General features: G+C 43.3%; 1 protein-coding gene across 1 annotated transcript in view; it reads right to left on the bottom strand.

Moving 5' to 3' along the window:
- Positions 1-16,103, bottom strand: part of QRFPR (pyroglutamylated RFamide peptide receptor) — a 150,373-nt gene extending 134,270 nt beyond the window's left edge. The window contains exon 1 of the mRNA XM_040419877.1: positions 15,764-16,103. Within this exon, the coding sequence (XP_040275811.1) occupies positions 15,764-16,103 (340 nt within the window). The remainder of the gene's footprint in view (positions 1-15,763) is intronic.
- Positions 16,104-16,355: the final 252 nt, after the last annotated feature.

Consider the following 16,355-nt stretch of genomic DNA (forward strand, 5'->3'; position numbering starts at 1 on the left):
CTTTGTCCCTCACTTTTGGCGTCTCTGGTTCATTTCTACCTTTTGTGTACTCTGTACCTAGGTCGTTTTTGGTAACCGCATCCTCCTTTTTTCTTTCCTTTATATACATATCCACTGATGATGATAATGACCTTTCTAAAAGTGTTGGCTTATCATATCTTAGTCTATTGATATTGTCCTGATCACTGCTGCTGCTCTCACACTCAACAAGTCTCTCAACAAATGATTGAGTCGTCTGACATGACCCTATTATGGATCTGTTTTGAGCTGTAATAGGGCTGGAAAACATTAATGGGGTCATTTATTAATCTGAAATACGCCTAAATTAGGCATATTTCACCCACAGATGGTGGCGCAATGGTCTAAAATCGTGGCTATGGAGTGTATGAGAAGGGGATGGGCCAGGAAGCCCATCTCATTATTCATTTTCTATGCTTTTTTTAGGTGTAGAAAATAATCTAAATGTAAGACAGCTAGGAAACTGTCTTACATTTAGAACTGGCGCTGCATGCGCAGACGTTATGGAGAGGCCGGCGCCCCTTCATAACTTCGGCAGATCCAAAACCAGCTATGGGCCTTTATTAAGACCGGAACCTAAAACGTTGGTCTGAATAGATGTGCCCCTAAGTCCCTACTGTACCTCTGTATGCCTCTAATTGCAGAGACAGTCCTGGCAGAGTCAGAGTAGAAGTGAAATGAAATTATATTGCAGAAGCAACTCTAAAAAGATTTTGGAATTAAGTATTTGTTCTTGAAGGAATGTTTCAGTTACAGACAATTTATTAAAGTTTTCCTTCATCGAAGATCAATAAGGAGTCAGACTCTATTATTCAATTTCAGGCTTCTGCAACATGAGAGATCAGATAGCAAGTGCTAATTAGCACTGTAATTATATTTTACGTGCCTAGCCAGACATTTTCTGTGAGGTCCATGATTTCTGGAATAAATTGAACATTTGTGCATGTGGTAGAAGACCTATGGTATATGATAACAGTGGTTAAACTCTGTAATATAATTAGACAAAAAGAGAAAGAAAATTAACTTTGTCAAGCTAGTGCAGTGTACCATTGTCAGGCTAGTGTGGAGTTGCCAATAGTTGCTGCTTTTCTACCATGTTTCTTCATATTACTAGAAATCATTGCATCGGATGTAACAGTACTACAGTAGATAATGTAACTTTTTAGGATTTTTTTACAAAGTGTATATACTATACATGTTTTATTTCTATAGCGTTTATACCACTTACCGTCACACTAACGCCGAAAGGCGTCATCTCTGCGGCGCTCCCAGGTCACACTAACGCCGAAAGGCGTCATCTCGCGTGACCCGAGATTTCCTGTGAACGCGCGCACACAGGCGCGCGCGTTCACAGGAACGCATAGTGCACAAGTTCTTCTGCAGCCTGCCGGCCGCGATCATTGGCTGGCAGGCTGTAGATTTTTGAATCGCCGAATGAAAAGGTTATGTCAGACGCTATTTTCAAAATAGCGTCTGATATAACTGCTGCCTGGTCCTCTGGTGGTCCCTTTCGCTTGGATCGACCACCAGAGGACACAGGCAGCTCAGTAAGTAGCACCAAATCACCACACTACACATTTACACATTACCCTGTCATTTATTAACCCTTTATTTAGCACCTGATCGCCCATATTAGACTCCCTGATCACCCTGATCACCCCCTTGTCCCCCCCCTGTCACTGATCACCCCCCCTGTAAGGGTCCCTTATCACCGCCAGTTAGTTAGCTACTTGCTAGGTAGTTTAGCGCCCAGCCCACCGCACCGCAGTCACTGATTAGTCATCGCTGTCGCTAATCAGCACTAGTACTATATAGTATCTGTAATTTATCAATACTGATCGCAATCAGATCTATATAAGTACATTAGGGTCACCTTAGGCTCTACAAAACGCAGTGTTCGCCCGATCAGGCCTGATCTTTTGCGCACACTTGCGTTCAGTCCGCTCCACCGCAGTGACAGAATTTTTTTTTTCTGATCACTGCAAAAACACGGTAAAATCGCTGCGCCGCTATAAAGATCACTTTTGAGCTTTTTGGATCTTTATTAGCGGTCGCAGCTTTACTTCGCAAGCACTCCTTTTTGCTAGGTAGGTTTGCTCTTTTTCCTGGGTAGTCTCAGAGGAATACCCCCTAAATTTAGTGAACCCAAAATGTCAAACAAGGGGTATTCCGCTGAAGAGGCCTACAGGATTCTGGCCGTGATGGATGAAAGCGATGGGGACGACTCACCAGCTGAATCCAGTGGTTCAGAATATGAACCTGTAGACAGCAGTGGCACTCTAACCGCTAGTGAGGATGACGAGGTAGAGGTCCCTGCTACGGCCAGACGTACCCGATCCCATGTCAGGGTTCTGCCTACCCTGCATGATGACCCTCATTTGCAGGAGAGTGGTGCTAGCGCTGATCTTGTTTATGGTGCGGCATACACCAGCAGCGCAGCACACCCTGGACCTTCTACCAGCACTGCCGTATTCCCTGGTGAAGTGGCGAGCACCAGAAGGGCAGTTCCAGCTGGTACGGTGGCACGTGCAGTAACTCCCCTGTCGCAGCCACCGCGTTCACAGGCCCGTAGAACCCTTAGTCTCCCAGAGGTGCTGGCAAATCCTAATTGGCACTCCCCTGCTTCCGCCGCACCCGTATTGCCCCCTTTCACCGCCCAGTCTGGAGTTCGCGTGGAGACGGCTCATTTAGGATCGGCCCTTCAGTTTTTTGAGCTGTTCTTCACCGCGGATCTCTATGACCTAGTTGTGGCAGAAACCAACCGCTACGCCACACAGTTTATTACCGCCAATCCGGAAAGCTTCTATGCCCAGCCTTACCGGTGGAAACCAGTCACAGTTTCAGAGTTTAAAATTTTTTTGGGCCTTATCCTCAGCATGGGTCTAACTAAAAAAAATGTATTGCGGTCATATTGGTTTAAAGACCCAATACATTACATGCCCATGTTCTCTTCTGCAATGTCTAGGGCACGTTTTGAGGTCATAATGTGCTTTATGCATTTTACGGACAATAGCACCTGTCATCCAAGAGGCCACCCTGCTTATGACCGGCTCCACAAAATTCGGCCCCTCATAGACCATTTGTCATCCAGATTTGCAGATGCGTATACCCCTAATCAAAACATCTGCATAGACGAGTCCCTAGTACATTTTACCGGGCGCCTTGGCATAAAACAGTACATCCCCAGCAAGCGCGCCCGTTATGGGGTCAAACTGTATAAGCTCTGTGAAAGGGCCACAGGCTATACATATCGTTTTAGGGTCTATGAGGGAAAAGACTCAAAACTGGAGCCGGTCGGATGTCCTGACTACCTGGGGAGCAGTGGCAAGATTGTTTGGGACTTGGTGTCACCCTTACTCCACAAGGGGTACCACTTATACGTGGACAATTTTTACTCAAACGTGGCCCTCTTTCGGCACTTACATCTAGTCGGAATTCAATGCTGTGGCACCGCGCGACCTAGTCGCCGGGGCTTCCCCCAACGGCTCGTTAGTACCCGACGTTCACACGGGGGGAGAGGGCTGCCTTGTGTGACCAAGAACTGCTCGCGGTGAAGTGGAGGGACAAGAGGGACGTTTACCTTCTGTCCACCATTCACGCAGACACGACTGTCCAAATTGAACGGGCAACTGGAGTCATTGTGAAACCCCTCTCTGTCCATGACTATAACCTTCACATGGGAGGGGTGGACTTCAATGACCAGATGTTGGCTCCCTATTTAGTTTCCCGACGCACCAGACGCTGGTATAAAAAGGTGTCTGTATATTTAATTCAATTGGCGATGTATAATAGTTTTGTTCTCTACAGTAAGGCTGGGAGAACAGGATCCTTCCTAAAATTCCAGGAAGAGATCATTTCGGAACTCCTGTATCCAGGAGGGTCCGTGCCCCAAGGCCCTGATGTAGTGAGCCGGCTACATGGCAGACACTTCCCGTCTGTCTATCCTGGTACCCCAACTCAACGTTCCCCAAGAAAAAGATGTCGTGTCTGCAGCAGGGCTGGAATAAGGCGTGACACCACCGTTTTTTGTCCTGACTGTCCTGACCAGCCTGCCCTATGCATAGGGGAGTGTTTCCGCAAGTTCCACACTCAGGTACACTATTAGTGTAGGGATCGCGTGACACAGGACAGGCACACAGGGCTATTAGGGCCCTTTCACACAGAGCTGCTACAAACCTCTCCTTTCACCTGGGACAAAGTGCATAATGTACTTCGCCACATCTCTGGGCGATTTGCGCTTTGCACATTGTCCCATGGGGAAGGAGAGGTTTGTCCTATAAAGGTAAAAAAACAAAAACAAAAAAAATCACCGGTAAGCAAAAAAGTTATTGTTCTGTTTCAAAAGTTTATAAAAGTTAATGTTCTCTAAAGTTAATGTTAATAAATTTATTGCGTTGCGGCCTGTTTTTTTTTGTTTGTTTTTTTGACCTTCTAGGTGGACCAAGCGATCGACTAGCTGCAGCACTGATGTGCATTCTGACAGAAGCATTGCGCTGCTGTCAGATTACACACAAGTCGGTGTATGCGGCGCTGCAAGACGAGATTTCTCCTCTGCAGTAAAAGATACGTTTGCCGAGGCATATGAGCTGAGGAGGCGGCGGTGTTCATATACTTTGGCAAACACTTTGTATATATAAAAAAAATTAAAAAATCCCGGCAATGATTTATTTATCCACATCGATTGATGTGAATGGATAAATCTGGTTTGCCAGGGCATACGAGCTAAGTGGGTATGGATGTTGGGCGGAGCTCCTATGTCCTGGCAGACGCCTTTCCCCTCCTTTTTCTTTTTTTGGCAGAGATTTTTTCATCCACATTGATCGATGCGAATGAAGAAATCTGTGCCGTTCATTTTTTCTTTCAGCCCAGAGGCTGAACGAAAAAAAAAATCTCATTACCCGTATGCTCAATATAAGGAGAATAGCAGAAACTCCTAATGCTGGCCATACATGTAATGATTGCGGAGACCCTCAAATGCCAGGGCAGTACAAACACCCCACAAATGACCCCATTTTGGAAAGAAGACACCCCAAGGTATTCGCTGAGGGGCATATTGAGTCCAGGAAAGATTGAAATTTTTGTCCCAAGTTAGCGGAAAGGGAGACTTTGTGAGAAAAAACGAAAAAAATCAATTTCCGCTAACTTGTGCCAAAAAAAAAAAAATTGCTTTGAACTCGCCATGCCCCTCATTGAATACCTTGGGGTGTCTTCTTTCCAAAATGGGGTCACATGTGGGGTATTTATACTGCCCTGGCATTTTAGGGGCCATAAAGCGTGAGAAGAAGTCTGGGATCCAAATGTCTAAAAATGCCCTCCTAAAAGGAATGTGGGCCCCTTTGCGCATCTAGGCTGCAAAAAAGTGTCACACATGTGGTATCTCCGTACTCAGGAGAAGTTGGGGAATGTGTTTTGGGGTGTCATTTTACATATACCCATGCTGGGTGAGAGAAATATCTTGGCAAAAGACAACTTTGTATAAAAAAAATGGGAAAAGTTGTCTTTTGCCAAGATATTTCTCTCACCCAGCATGGGTATATGTAAAATGACACCCCAAAACACATTCCCCAACTTCTCCTGAGAACGGAGATACCACATGTGTGACACTTTTTTGCAGCCTAGGTGGGCAAAGGGGCCCACATTCCAAAGAGCACCTTTCGGATTTCACAGGTCATTTTTTACAGAATTTGATTTCAAACTCCTTACCACACATTTGGGCCCCTAGAATGCCAGGGCAGTATAACTACCCCACAAGTGACCCCATTTTGGAAAGAAGACACCCCAAGGTATTCGCTGATGGGCATAGTGAGTTCATGGAAGTTTTTATTTTTTGTCACAAGTTAGTGGAATATGAGACTTTGTAAAAAAAAAAAAAAAAAAAAATCATCATTTTCCACTAACTTGTGACAAAAAATAAAAAATTCTAGGAACTCGCCATGCCCCTCATGGAATACCTTGGGGTGTCTTCTTTCCAAAATGGGGTCACTTGTGGGGTAGTTATACTGCCCTGGCATTCTAGGGGCCCAAATGTGTGGTAAGGAGTTTGAAATCAAATTCTGTGAAAAATGACCAGTGAAATCCGAAAGGTGCTCTTTGGAATATGGGCCCCTTTGCCCATCTAGGCTGCAAAAAAGTGTCACACATCTGGTATCTCCGTATTCAGGAGAAGTTGGGGAATGTGTTTTGGGGTGTCATTTTACATATACCCATGCTGGGTGAGAGAAATATCTTGGTCAAATGCCAACTTTGTATAAAAAAATGGGAAAAGTTGTCTTTTGCCAAGATATTTCTCTCACCCAGCATGGGTATATGTAAAATGACACCCCAAAACACATTCCCCAACTTCTCCTGAGTACGGAGATACCAGATGTGTGACACTTTTTTGCAGCCTAGGTGGGCAAAGGGGCCCATATTACAAAGAGCACCTTTCGGATTTCACTGGTCATTTTTTACAGAATTTGATTTCAAACTCCTTACCACACATTTGGGCCCCTAGAATGCCAGGGCAGTATAACTATCCCACAAGTGACCCCATTTTGGAAAGAAGACACCCCAAGGTATTCGCTGATGGGCATAGTGAGTTCATGGAAGTTTTTATTTTTTGTCACAAGTTAGTGGAATATGAGACTTTGTAAGAAAAAAAAAAAAAAAATCATCATTTTCCACTAACTTGTGACAAAAAATAAAAAATTCTAGGAACTCGCCATGCCCCTCATGGAATACCTTGGGGTGTCTTCTTTCCAAAATGGGGTCACTTGTGGGGTAGTTATACTGCCCTGGCATTCTAGGGGCCCAAATGTGTGGTAAGGAGTTTGAAATCAAATTCTGTGAAAAATGACCTGTGAAATCCGAAAGGTGCTCTTTGGAATATGGGCCCCTTTGCCCACCTAGGCTGCAAAAAAGTGTCACACATCTGGTATCTCCGTATTCAGGAGAAGTTGGGGAATGTGTTTTGGGGTGTCATTTTACATATACCCATGCTGGGTGAGAGAAATATCTTGGTCAAATGCCAACTTTGTATAAAAAAATGGGAAAAGTTGTCTTTTGCCAAGATATTTCTCTCACCCAGCATGGGTATATGTAAAATGACACCCCAAAACACATTCCCCAACTTCTCCTGAGTACGGAGATACCAGATGTGTGACACTTTTTTGCAGCCTAGGTGGGCAAAGGGGCCCATATTCCAAAGAGCACCTTTCGGATTTCACTGGTCATTTTTTACAGAATTTGATTTCAAACTCCTTACCACACATTTGGGCCCCTAGAATGCCAGGGCAGTATAACTACCCCACAAGTGACCCCATTTTGGAAAGAAGAGACCCCAAGGTATTCGCTGATGGGCATAGTGAGTTCATGGAAGTTTTTATTTTTTGTCACAAGTTAGTGGAATATGAGACTTTGTAAGGAAAAAAATAAAATAAAAAAAAATCATCAATTTCCGCTAACTTGTGACAAAAAATAAAAAGTTCTATGAACTCACTATGCCCATCAGCGAATACCTTAGGGTGTGTACTTTCCGAAATGGGGTCATTTGTGGGGTGTTTGTACTGTCTGGGCATTGTAGAACCTCAGGAAACATGACAGGTGCTCAGAAAGTCAGAGCTGCTTCAAAAAGCGGAAATTCACATTTTTGTACCATAGTTTGTAAACGCTATAACTTTTACCCAAACCATTTTTTTTTTACCCAAACATTTTTTTTTTATCAAAGACATGTAGAACAATAAATTTAGAGCAAAATTTATATATGGATCTCGTTTTTTTTACAAAATTTTACAACTGAAAGTGAAAAATTTCATTTTTTTGCAAAAAAAATCGTTAAATTTCGATTAATAACAAAAAAAGTAAAAATGTCAGCAGCAATGAAATACCACCAAATGAAAGCTCTATTAGTGAGAAGAAAAGGAGGTAAAATTCATTTGGGTGGTAAGTTGCATGACCGAACAATAAACCGCTAAAGTTGTGGAGTGCCGATTTGTAAAAAAGGGCCTGGTCACTAGGGGGGTATAAACCTGTGGTCCTTAAGTGGTTAACATGCCATTGCCTACCATGGAAGTTACAAGTATCATCAGCAGGTATAAAATGGCCACTGTCCTATTAGGACACACAAAACCTATCGTAATAACAGCAGGACTGCCTATTTTAGAGCACTGAGCTAAAGAGCTGCCTCCTCACTGCTCTGCCTGTCATGAATTGTGCTATTCCAAACAGCTGATCAGATCTTCAGCTGTCTGTGTAGGAACAGAGCAAATTGACAGCTGAAATGGAGAGAGGATGGGTGGGGATAATGGGCAGCAGCACTTGGATGCACTTCCTGGCCTCTCACAATAAAAACAAATAAGGCTTTCCATATGGAAGTACATCCTATTTTAAATGTACTATCAAATATTTAGAAAAGGCTCAAACCAGCAGGCTACTGGAGCTCAGCCTTTCAGTTACCAGCTGAAAAAGGGAATCAATCAATAATAATATAGGCTGGCTCACGGTATTTTTGCATAAAATTTATTAATACACTGAAACAAACTATCTTTGTGTCATCATATCAGCATACATACATGAATAATTGTATAAAAATAGGTAAATATGTGCGGAGCTCACGCACAAACCTAAATAGCTGGAGTACTCCTAAGCATAGGACCAAATGGCTAGAGTGTGGCTGCAAAGAATATTCAGTTAACGCTTGAATGTCCAGGACATAGATGTCAGTTTGCCGAATAGTTGAAACAAAGTTGCAACAAAGGTTCCAGTACGTCCTTGCTGTGAGAATCGCAGCAAGGACGTACTGGAACCTTTGTTGCAACTTTGTTTCAACTATTCGGCAAACTGACATCTATGTCCTGGACATTCAAGCGTTAATTGAATATTCTTTGCAGCCACACTCTAGCCATTTGGTCCTATTTTAAATGTAATTGAAAAATCTGTCACTCTCCAAAATGGATGCAAAAATTAACATTACATCTCAGAGCATGGGTACCCCAACAGGGAAAATATAGATTTCATAGATGCATTTATTTGTGTGTTCAGGCAGCTGCAATATGACTAGATGGAAGAGCAGTAAATCTATAGCTGGTTCCCTCTAGCCATATAGTGCAAATTGTGCCAGATGTTTATATGGAATACTGAAGTACAGTTATAAGTAGGGATGTGCCGATACCAGTATCGGTATCGGGACCGATACCGGACATTTGCACGAGTACTTGTACTCGTGCAAATGTCCACGATACCACTGCCGATACCTGTGCGCCGCTTCTATGTGTCTGTGTCCGTCCGCGGCCCCTGCATCTCGCACAGCTAACAGCTTCAGAGGCAGCAGCAGGCAGTGTAATAGGAGCCTACAGTGGAAGCTAGCCCCGCCCCTCCCCATCCTCCAACCAATCAGAGGCAACCAGCACTGACTCACAGCACAGGGGGCGTAGTGCAGGGACTCAGAGAATCGTCTGAGAGTTTATTAGTTATGAGTCAGAGACTGTGTCACCGAGTCCCTGCCAGGCTTCCTGCTCTGCGGCTCCCTGTAAGTCCGTCCGGGGGAGGGGGGGCATTAGTATAGCATGTAGCGGAGCTGTGTGTGTACAGGGTGCATGCAGCAGTGTAGCAGAGCAGGAAGCCTGGCAGGAACTCGGTGACACAGTCTGTGACTCATTCGATTCTTTTAACTAATAAACTCTCAGACGATTCTCTGAGTCCCTGCAATAACTATACATTGTAATTACATCACAGTCTGCTCCACTGCATTCACTGCAGCAGGGCTGTGTTTGCCAGGAGCGAGTCCCTCGTGACCTTCGTTTCACTTGAGAGCGAAATGCCTCTCCAGAGTCCAGACACCCTCCGGCCTCCTCAAACAGAGTTCGCCTGCCAGTAGTTTTAAAAGTTATAGGAATCGACCCTAGTAAGTGTATAAAGCTTAGAAGATTATAACCAGCCCAAGTGGTCACAGACAGAAAGAAATAAAGGTGTTGTGTCTGTCTTGTATGGCCCCGGTCCTTCCCTTCCTGCCTGCAAGCTGCACATTGATCTCTAAAAGCAGGCATTAGGGCAAGAATAAATATACATAAGACTATTATACTGAGGAGGGAGGGGCTTCAAAAATTGTTGTCCTGACTCCTTACAGTATGTCTCCTTGTGGCCCCCATACAGTATAACGTCTCCTTGTGGCTGCCCCATACAGTATAACGTCTCCTTGTGGCTGAACCCATACAGTATAACGTCTCCTTGTAGCTGCCCTCATACAGTATAACATCTCCTTGTGGCTGTTCCATACAGTATAGCGTCTCCTTGTAGCTGCCCCCATACAGTATAACGTCTCCTTGTGGCTTCCCCCATACAGTATAACATCTCCTTGTGGCTGTTCCATACAGTATAGCGTCTCCTTGTGGCTAAACCCATACAGTATAACGTCTCCTTGTGGCTGAACCCATACAGTATAACGTCTCCTTGTAGCTGCCCTCATACAGTATAACATCTCCTTGTGGCTGTTCCATACAGTATAGCGTCTCCTTGTAGCTGCCCCCATACAGTATAACGTCTCCTTGTGGCTGCCCCCATACAGTATAACATCTCCTTGTAGCTGCCCCCATACAGTATAACGTCTTCTTGTGGCCCCCATACAGTATAATGTCTCCTTGTGGCTGCCCCCATACAGTATAACATCTCCTTGTAGCTGCCCCCATACAGTATAACGTCTCCTTGTGGCTGCCCCCATACAGTATAACATCTCCTTGTGGCTGCTCCCATACAGTATAACGTCTCCTTGTGGCTGCCCCCATACAGTATAACGTCTCCTTGTGGCTGCCCCCATACAGTATAACGTCTCCTTGTGGCCCCCATACAGTATAATGTCTCCTTGTGGCCCCCATACAGTATAATGTCTCTTTGTGGCGCCCATTCAGTGTAAGGTCTCCTTGGAATGTTATAGTTCTGTTTTTGGGCCTTTTGGTTGGTCAGTGGTCAGAAAATACATGTGTGTGTATTTTATTGTTAAAATTAGTATCGGTAATTGGTATCGGTGAGTACTTAAATAAAAGTATCGGTACTCGTACTCAGTCTTAAAAAAATGGTATCGGGACATCCCTAGTTATAAGCATTTAATTTTTTTAAACTTTTATTAACAAATACATCAACTTTATGCAAAAGCTTAATATTTACAATGTTGACCCTTCATTTTCAAACTTTTGCAATTCACTCTGGCATACTGGATATCAGCTTCTGGGACAAATCTTGACTGATGCGAAACCCATTCTTACCTAATCAGTGACTGGAGTTTATCACAATTTCTGTGTTTTTGTTTGTTTGCCCACTTTTTGAGGATTGACCACAGATTCTTAATGGCATTGAGTTCTGGGGTGTTTACTGGCCATTGACTCGAAATTTCAGTGTTTTGTTAATCGAGCCTTAGTTATCACTTTTGACTTGTGATATTGTGTTCCACAATTCTGGGAAAAACATTGTTCATCATCCAATCGCTTCTGGATGATGGGAAGAAGTTGCTCTTGAGGGTTGTTTTGAGACCATTCTTTATTCAGTGTTCTTAGGTAAAATTGTAAAAAAAAGTCAGCCCACTCCTTGGATGAGAAGCAACCCCGCACATGAATGGTCTCAAGATGCTTTACTGTTTGTATGACACAGGACTCATGGTAGGGCTCAACTTTTCTTCTGTGGACCATCAATTTTCCAGCTGTGCCAAACAGTCTGAATGGGGCTTCATCAGAGAACATAACTTTACTCAGTTCTCAACAATCCAATCCTCATATTTCCTGCAGAAAGTCAGTCTTGGTCTGTTTCTTGGAGAGAATTGGCTTCTTTGCTGCCCTTCATGACACCAGGCAATCTTCCAAAAGCCTCCACCTCACTGTGCATGCAAAGTCACTCACATCTGCCTGCTGCCATTCCTGAGCAAGTTCTGCACTGACAGTGAACCAATTCCGTTGCTGAATCCTTTTTAGGAGACGGTCCTGGCACTTTCTGGACTTTCTTAGGTGCCCTGAAACCTTCCACAAAGCAATCGATCTTATTTCCTTGAAGTTCTTCGTGATACGATAAATGGTTGATTTAGGTGCTATCTTACAAGTATATATAGAAGAAGTACAGCGGCTCACCTGCTCAGTATATGGAAAAGGTGCTCACCCCCAGGTCCCACCCTCAGGACCGAGTGGGAAATTGAATGTAAAAAGACAGGTGTGGGGGGGCACACTACAAAAGGGAACACCACACAACAAATAAATAGTACACTTTATTCCACTATATTGTGGTATAATCCTAAAAACATACCCCTAAAATACAAATAAAATATAGACCATATGCAAATCTATAAAAATGCACACAAGGGAATGACACGGTTAAATACCCAAATCGCAGCTAATGGACTTGAGCGGCACACCAATATTGTCCACAATCGCAGAATGTCCCATAGGTATCCAAATCTAGTGGATTAGTGTAACACAGTTCTTACTAGGTTACCCCCAATTCAAGTCTGTGGGGCCCAATAGTTTGCTGGGTATGGCCTATGATAAACGGCTCACTACCGCTGCCACAATACCTGCACGTGCTGTCTCTGCTCAGACTCAGCTCGGTCTTACCGGTCTTCACTGCTAATCCTGCAGCGGTGGTATGGAAGGCCGCACACCCGCAGCGTCCCACGAGGTGTGCTTCCGCCTGCACGTATCGTCCCACGTGACCGGGTATCCAAGGAGACCGGATGCTTTGCTGTTGTGACGTCAGTATTGTACGACAGCTTTCACAGCGGCGCTGTTCAGTTCACTTTATCTTCTTTTCTTTGCCGGCTTTATTTTCTTTGGTGTGCGATGGATCAACGCTCACTCTAACTACCGCCAGACGCGTTTCGGGGTCCCTCGCCCCTTCCTCAGTGGCCACTGAGGAAGGGGCGAGGGACCCCGAAACGCGTCTGGCGGTAGTTAGAGTGAGCGTTGATCCATCGCACACCAAAGAAAATAAAGCCGGCAAAGAAAAGAAGATAAAGTGAACTGAACAGCGCCGCTGTGAAAGCTGTCGTACAATACTGACGTCACAACAGCAAAGCATCCGGTCTCCTTGGATACCCGGTCACGTGGGACGATACGTGCAGGCGGAAGCACACCTCGTGGGACGCTGCGGGTGTGCGGCCTTCCATACCACCGCTGCAGGATTAGCAGTGAAGACCGGTAAGACCGAGCTGAGTCTGAGCAGAGACAGCACGTGCAGGTATTGTGGCAGCGGTAGTGAGCCGTTTATCATAGGCCATACCCAGCAAACTATTGGGCCCCACAGACTTGAATTGGGGGTAACCTAGTAAGAACTGTGTTACACTAATCCACTAGATTTGGATACCTATGGGACATTCTGCGATTGTGGACAATATTGGTGTGCCGCTCAAGTCCATTAGCTGCGATTTGGGTATTTAACCGTGTCATTCCCTTGTGTGCATTTTTATAGATTTGCATATGGTCTATATTTTATTTGTATTTTAGGGGTATGTTTTTAGGATTATACCACAATATAGTGGAATAAAGTGTACTATCTATCTTACAAGTAGCAACAACCTTGCCTGTGAAACCCCTTTAATGCAAAGCATTGATGGCTGCATGTGTTTTTTTTTTAAGTTAACCATAACCATGGTTAACAGAAGAAGACAATGATTTCAAGCACCACCTCCATTTTAAGGCAAACAGTCTGCTCTTCTATTTCAATCAGATTTTGTGATTAAGTTAATTTTCATAGCAAGGAGTGACTTAGCAATTAATTGCAATTCACCTGATACCTTTTTATAACAATCTAGAGTTAATGCAAATTGCCACCATAAAAACTGAAGCAGCAAGTTTTGGGAAAACCAAGCTTTGTGTCAGTCTCAAAAATTTTGACCCGGACTGTAGCTGAAGATTTTATCAGCTCTATGTACTGTAGGATTGTAATTCATGACAGGCAGAAAGTGACGAGAGCTGAGGCAGCTCTATAGCTCAGTGCTTTGAATTAACCCGTCTTGCTGTATTTTTAGGACAGGTTTTATGTCTGCTAATAAGACAATGGTAATTTTATTTCTCCTGATGATTGCCACCTAGAAAAAATGAGCCATTATAAATAATGAAAGATGTAAAGGAATGTGTTTATAATAAAGTAATATTTAGGTATTTTCATTAATTTTATTTTATTAATTCCTGGAGAACCCCAAGGCTTAGTAGTTCATCCTCGAAACTGCATTCCATTGATAAAGGGAGAAAGAAGGCATTACTACAGTTTACATTGCTAAATGATGTGGTAAGGCAAACTTCAGAGGGTCATAATATGGCCATCGTTAGGGTTCATAGAACAGCTAAAATATGTGGATCCAATACCATTCTACTGGGTGATCATGATTTTCGAGAACAATTCAACAGAGCTTTAGATGATGCAGATGTTACACCTGCTATATGGACATTTAAACATGGATGTGCAGCGATCTCAGTTTAAGAGCTCAAACACAACCGTATTATAGCTCTCAGTTTGAGCCATAAATTTAGTGGCAAGAATATTTTCTTTGGGAAATGCTTTTCTAATCTTAGTGGATAGGTTCCTCTCCTTCCCTTGGCACTAAATACAGTATTTTGACCAATCACAGAGATGTAATATACTGTAACTGTCCGCAATATCCAAAAACATGACCTTAGTATGCTGTCCTATATTTCTTACATTCATGGCAAATACTGACAGTACACTATTACTCAAATGACATTTTAAAACCTGTTGGAGCCTGGAGAATGCAGACTTCTTCTCTTTTTTTTTCCCCCTCATCTCTGCAGTTCAGCCCCTTTGAATTGAAGCTCTTCAGAAGCATAATCCTATACATTATAGACCATTCAGAATATTATACAGCCCAACTGTTCTAAGCTATTAATGTATATGGTCCCAGCTAACTGCAGAGCATCTTTGAGAGAAGAAAATTTCAAGTTAGCAAATAATATTTAGTATTTACCGACTGAAAGCTTTGGCTTTCATACATTTTCTATCAATTTATACCTATCTAATCTATATTTATGTAAAGTATCTATTTATCGGTATTTTCCAAGTTTTGCATTACAAGTCTGTCTTATAGGTCTGTCAGTCTATCTATCTATATGTCTACCTGTCTAACCTATAACTATTGAATCTGTATTCCATACCATTCTAATCAAAATCTATATAATCAATCTATCTAATCTCCTGGGACTCCATCTATCTATCAATCTATCATTCTAACCTATAACTAATCTACAGTATATTCTATACCAGTCTAATCTTAATCTATCATTGATCTATCTAAATCTAATATATCTAATATCTATTTTTTTTATCTATCATTCATCTATGTATCTATCATCTATGTATCTCTCTTTCTACTCTCTAATATCTATTCTATCGATCTTTTTATTATCCATCTATCTAGCCATCATCTATGTATCTATCTAACTGTCCAACTATTATCTATGTATCTATCAGCTATCAAATATCTATCTGTCCAACTATGTATCTAATCCATAGCCATCTATCCATCCCCAAAAAAGCTCTATAGAGCAGTTCTAGTCTGCGGTATGTGTAATCTTGACCATTAAGACATTTTTAGCCTGATGGAAAAAGAACATTTCTGATACTTCTATGATTGCACTCACTACAGCCAACCTGTTTCTTTAGCAACACTTCACATCAGCAGATTTTTTTTCCTGAAAAGCTACTGCCCAGCATAGGGTAAGTGTGACTTCCCATGGCTTCACTACAAGTAACAGCATTCTCCTTGATTACAGTTACTCACCTCCCAGCCAGTTGGACGAGATGTTCTGGAGCATAGTGAAGGGGATACAGAAAAAGGCAATGAGCAGGTCGCTCACAGCCAAGGAGCAGATGAAAATGTTGGTGACTGTCCTCATGGCTTTGCTTGTGGTCACCACATAGAGGACCAGGGAGTTTCCGAACAGTGCCAGCACAAATATCAGCACACATATTGTCACAAAAGCAACCTTGGTGCTGGCAGGGAGCTCTGGGATGTAGATGAGGGGCTGCAGCTGGTAAAGCTCAATAAACCGCTCCCGGGTGAGGTTGTTCTCCTGCAGGAGCCTGGAGATCAGCTCAGGGGTGATGTTGAGGGACTGCATTCAGTCAGGCTGAGCTGACCCACTCCTCTTCATACAGCCAGAGGATCATAAGAACATGCTGTACAACTTCTTCTCGCATCAATATTAGACTCTGAAGTGTCCAGGGCTTGCAATAGCATTTTGCATCAGATCCAGCTGAGAGAAGGAACTGTGAGGGACACCACCACCACAGAACTTTTCCATCTACACTAGGGAGCTAGGATCCAGGAGAACTCCAAGTGCAGAGCTTCACTGTCTGTGATGCTGAAGGAC

Source organism: Bufo bufo, chromosome 2, assembly GCF_905171765.1.
Source record: "Bufo bufo chromosome 2, aBufBuf1.1, whole genome shotgun sequence".
Lineage (NCBI taxonomy): Eukaryota > Metazoa > Chordata > Amphibia > Anura > Bufonidae > Bufo > Bufo bufo.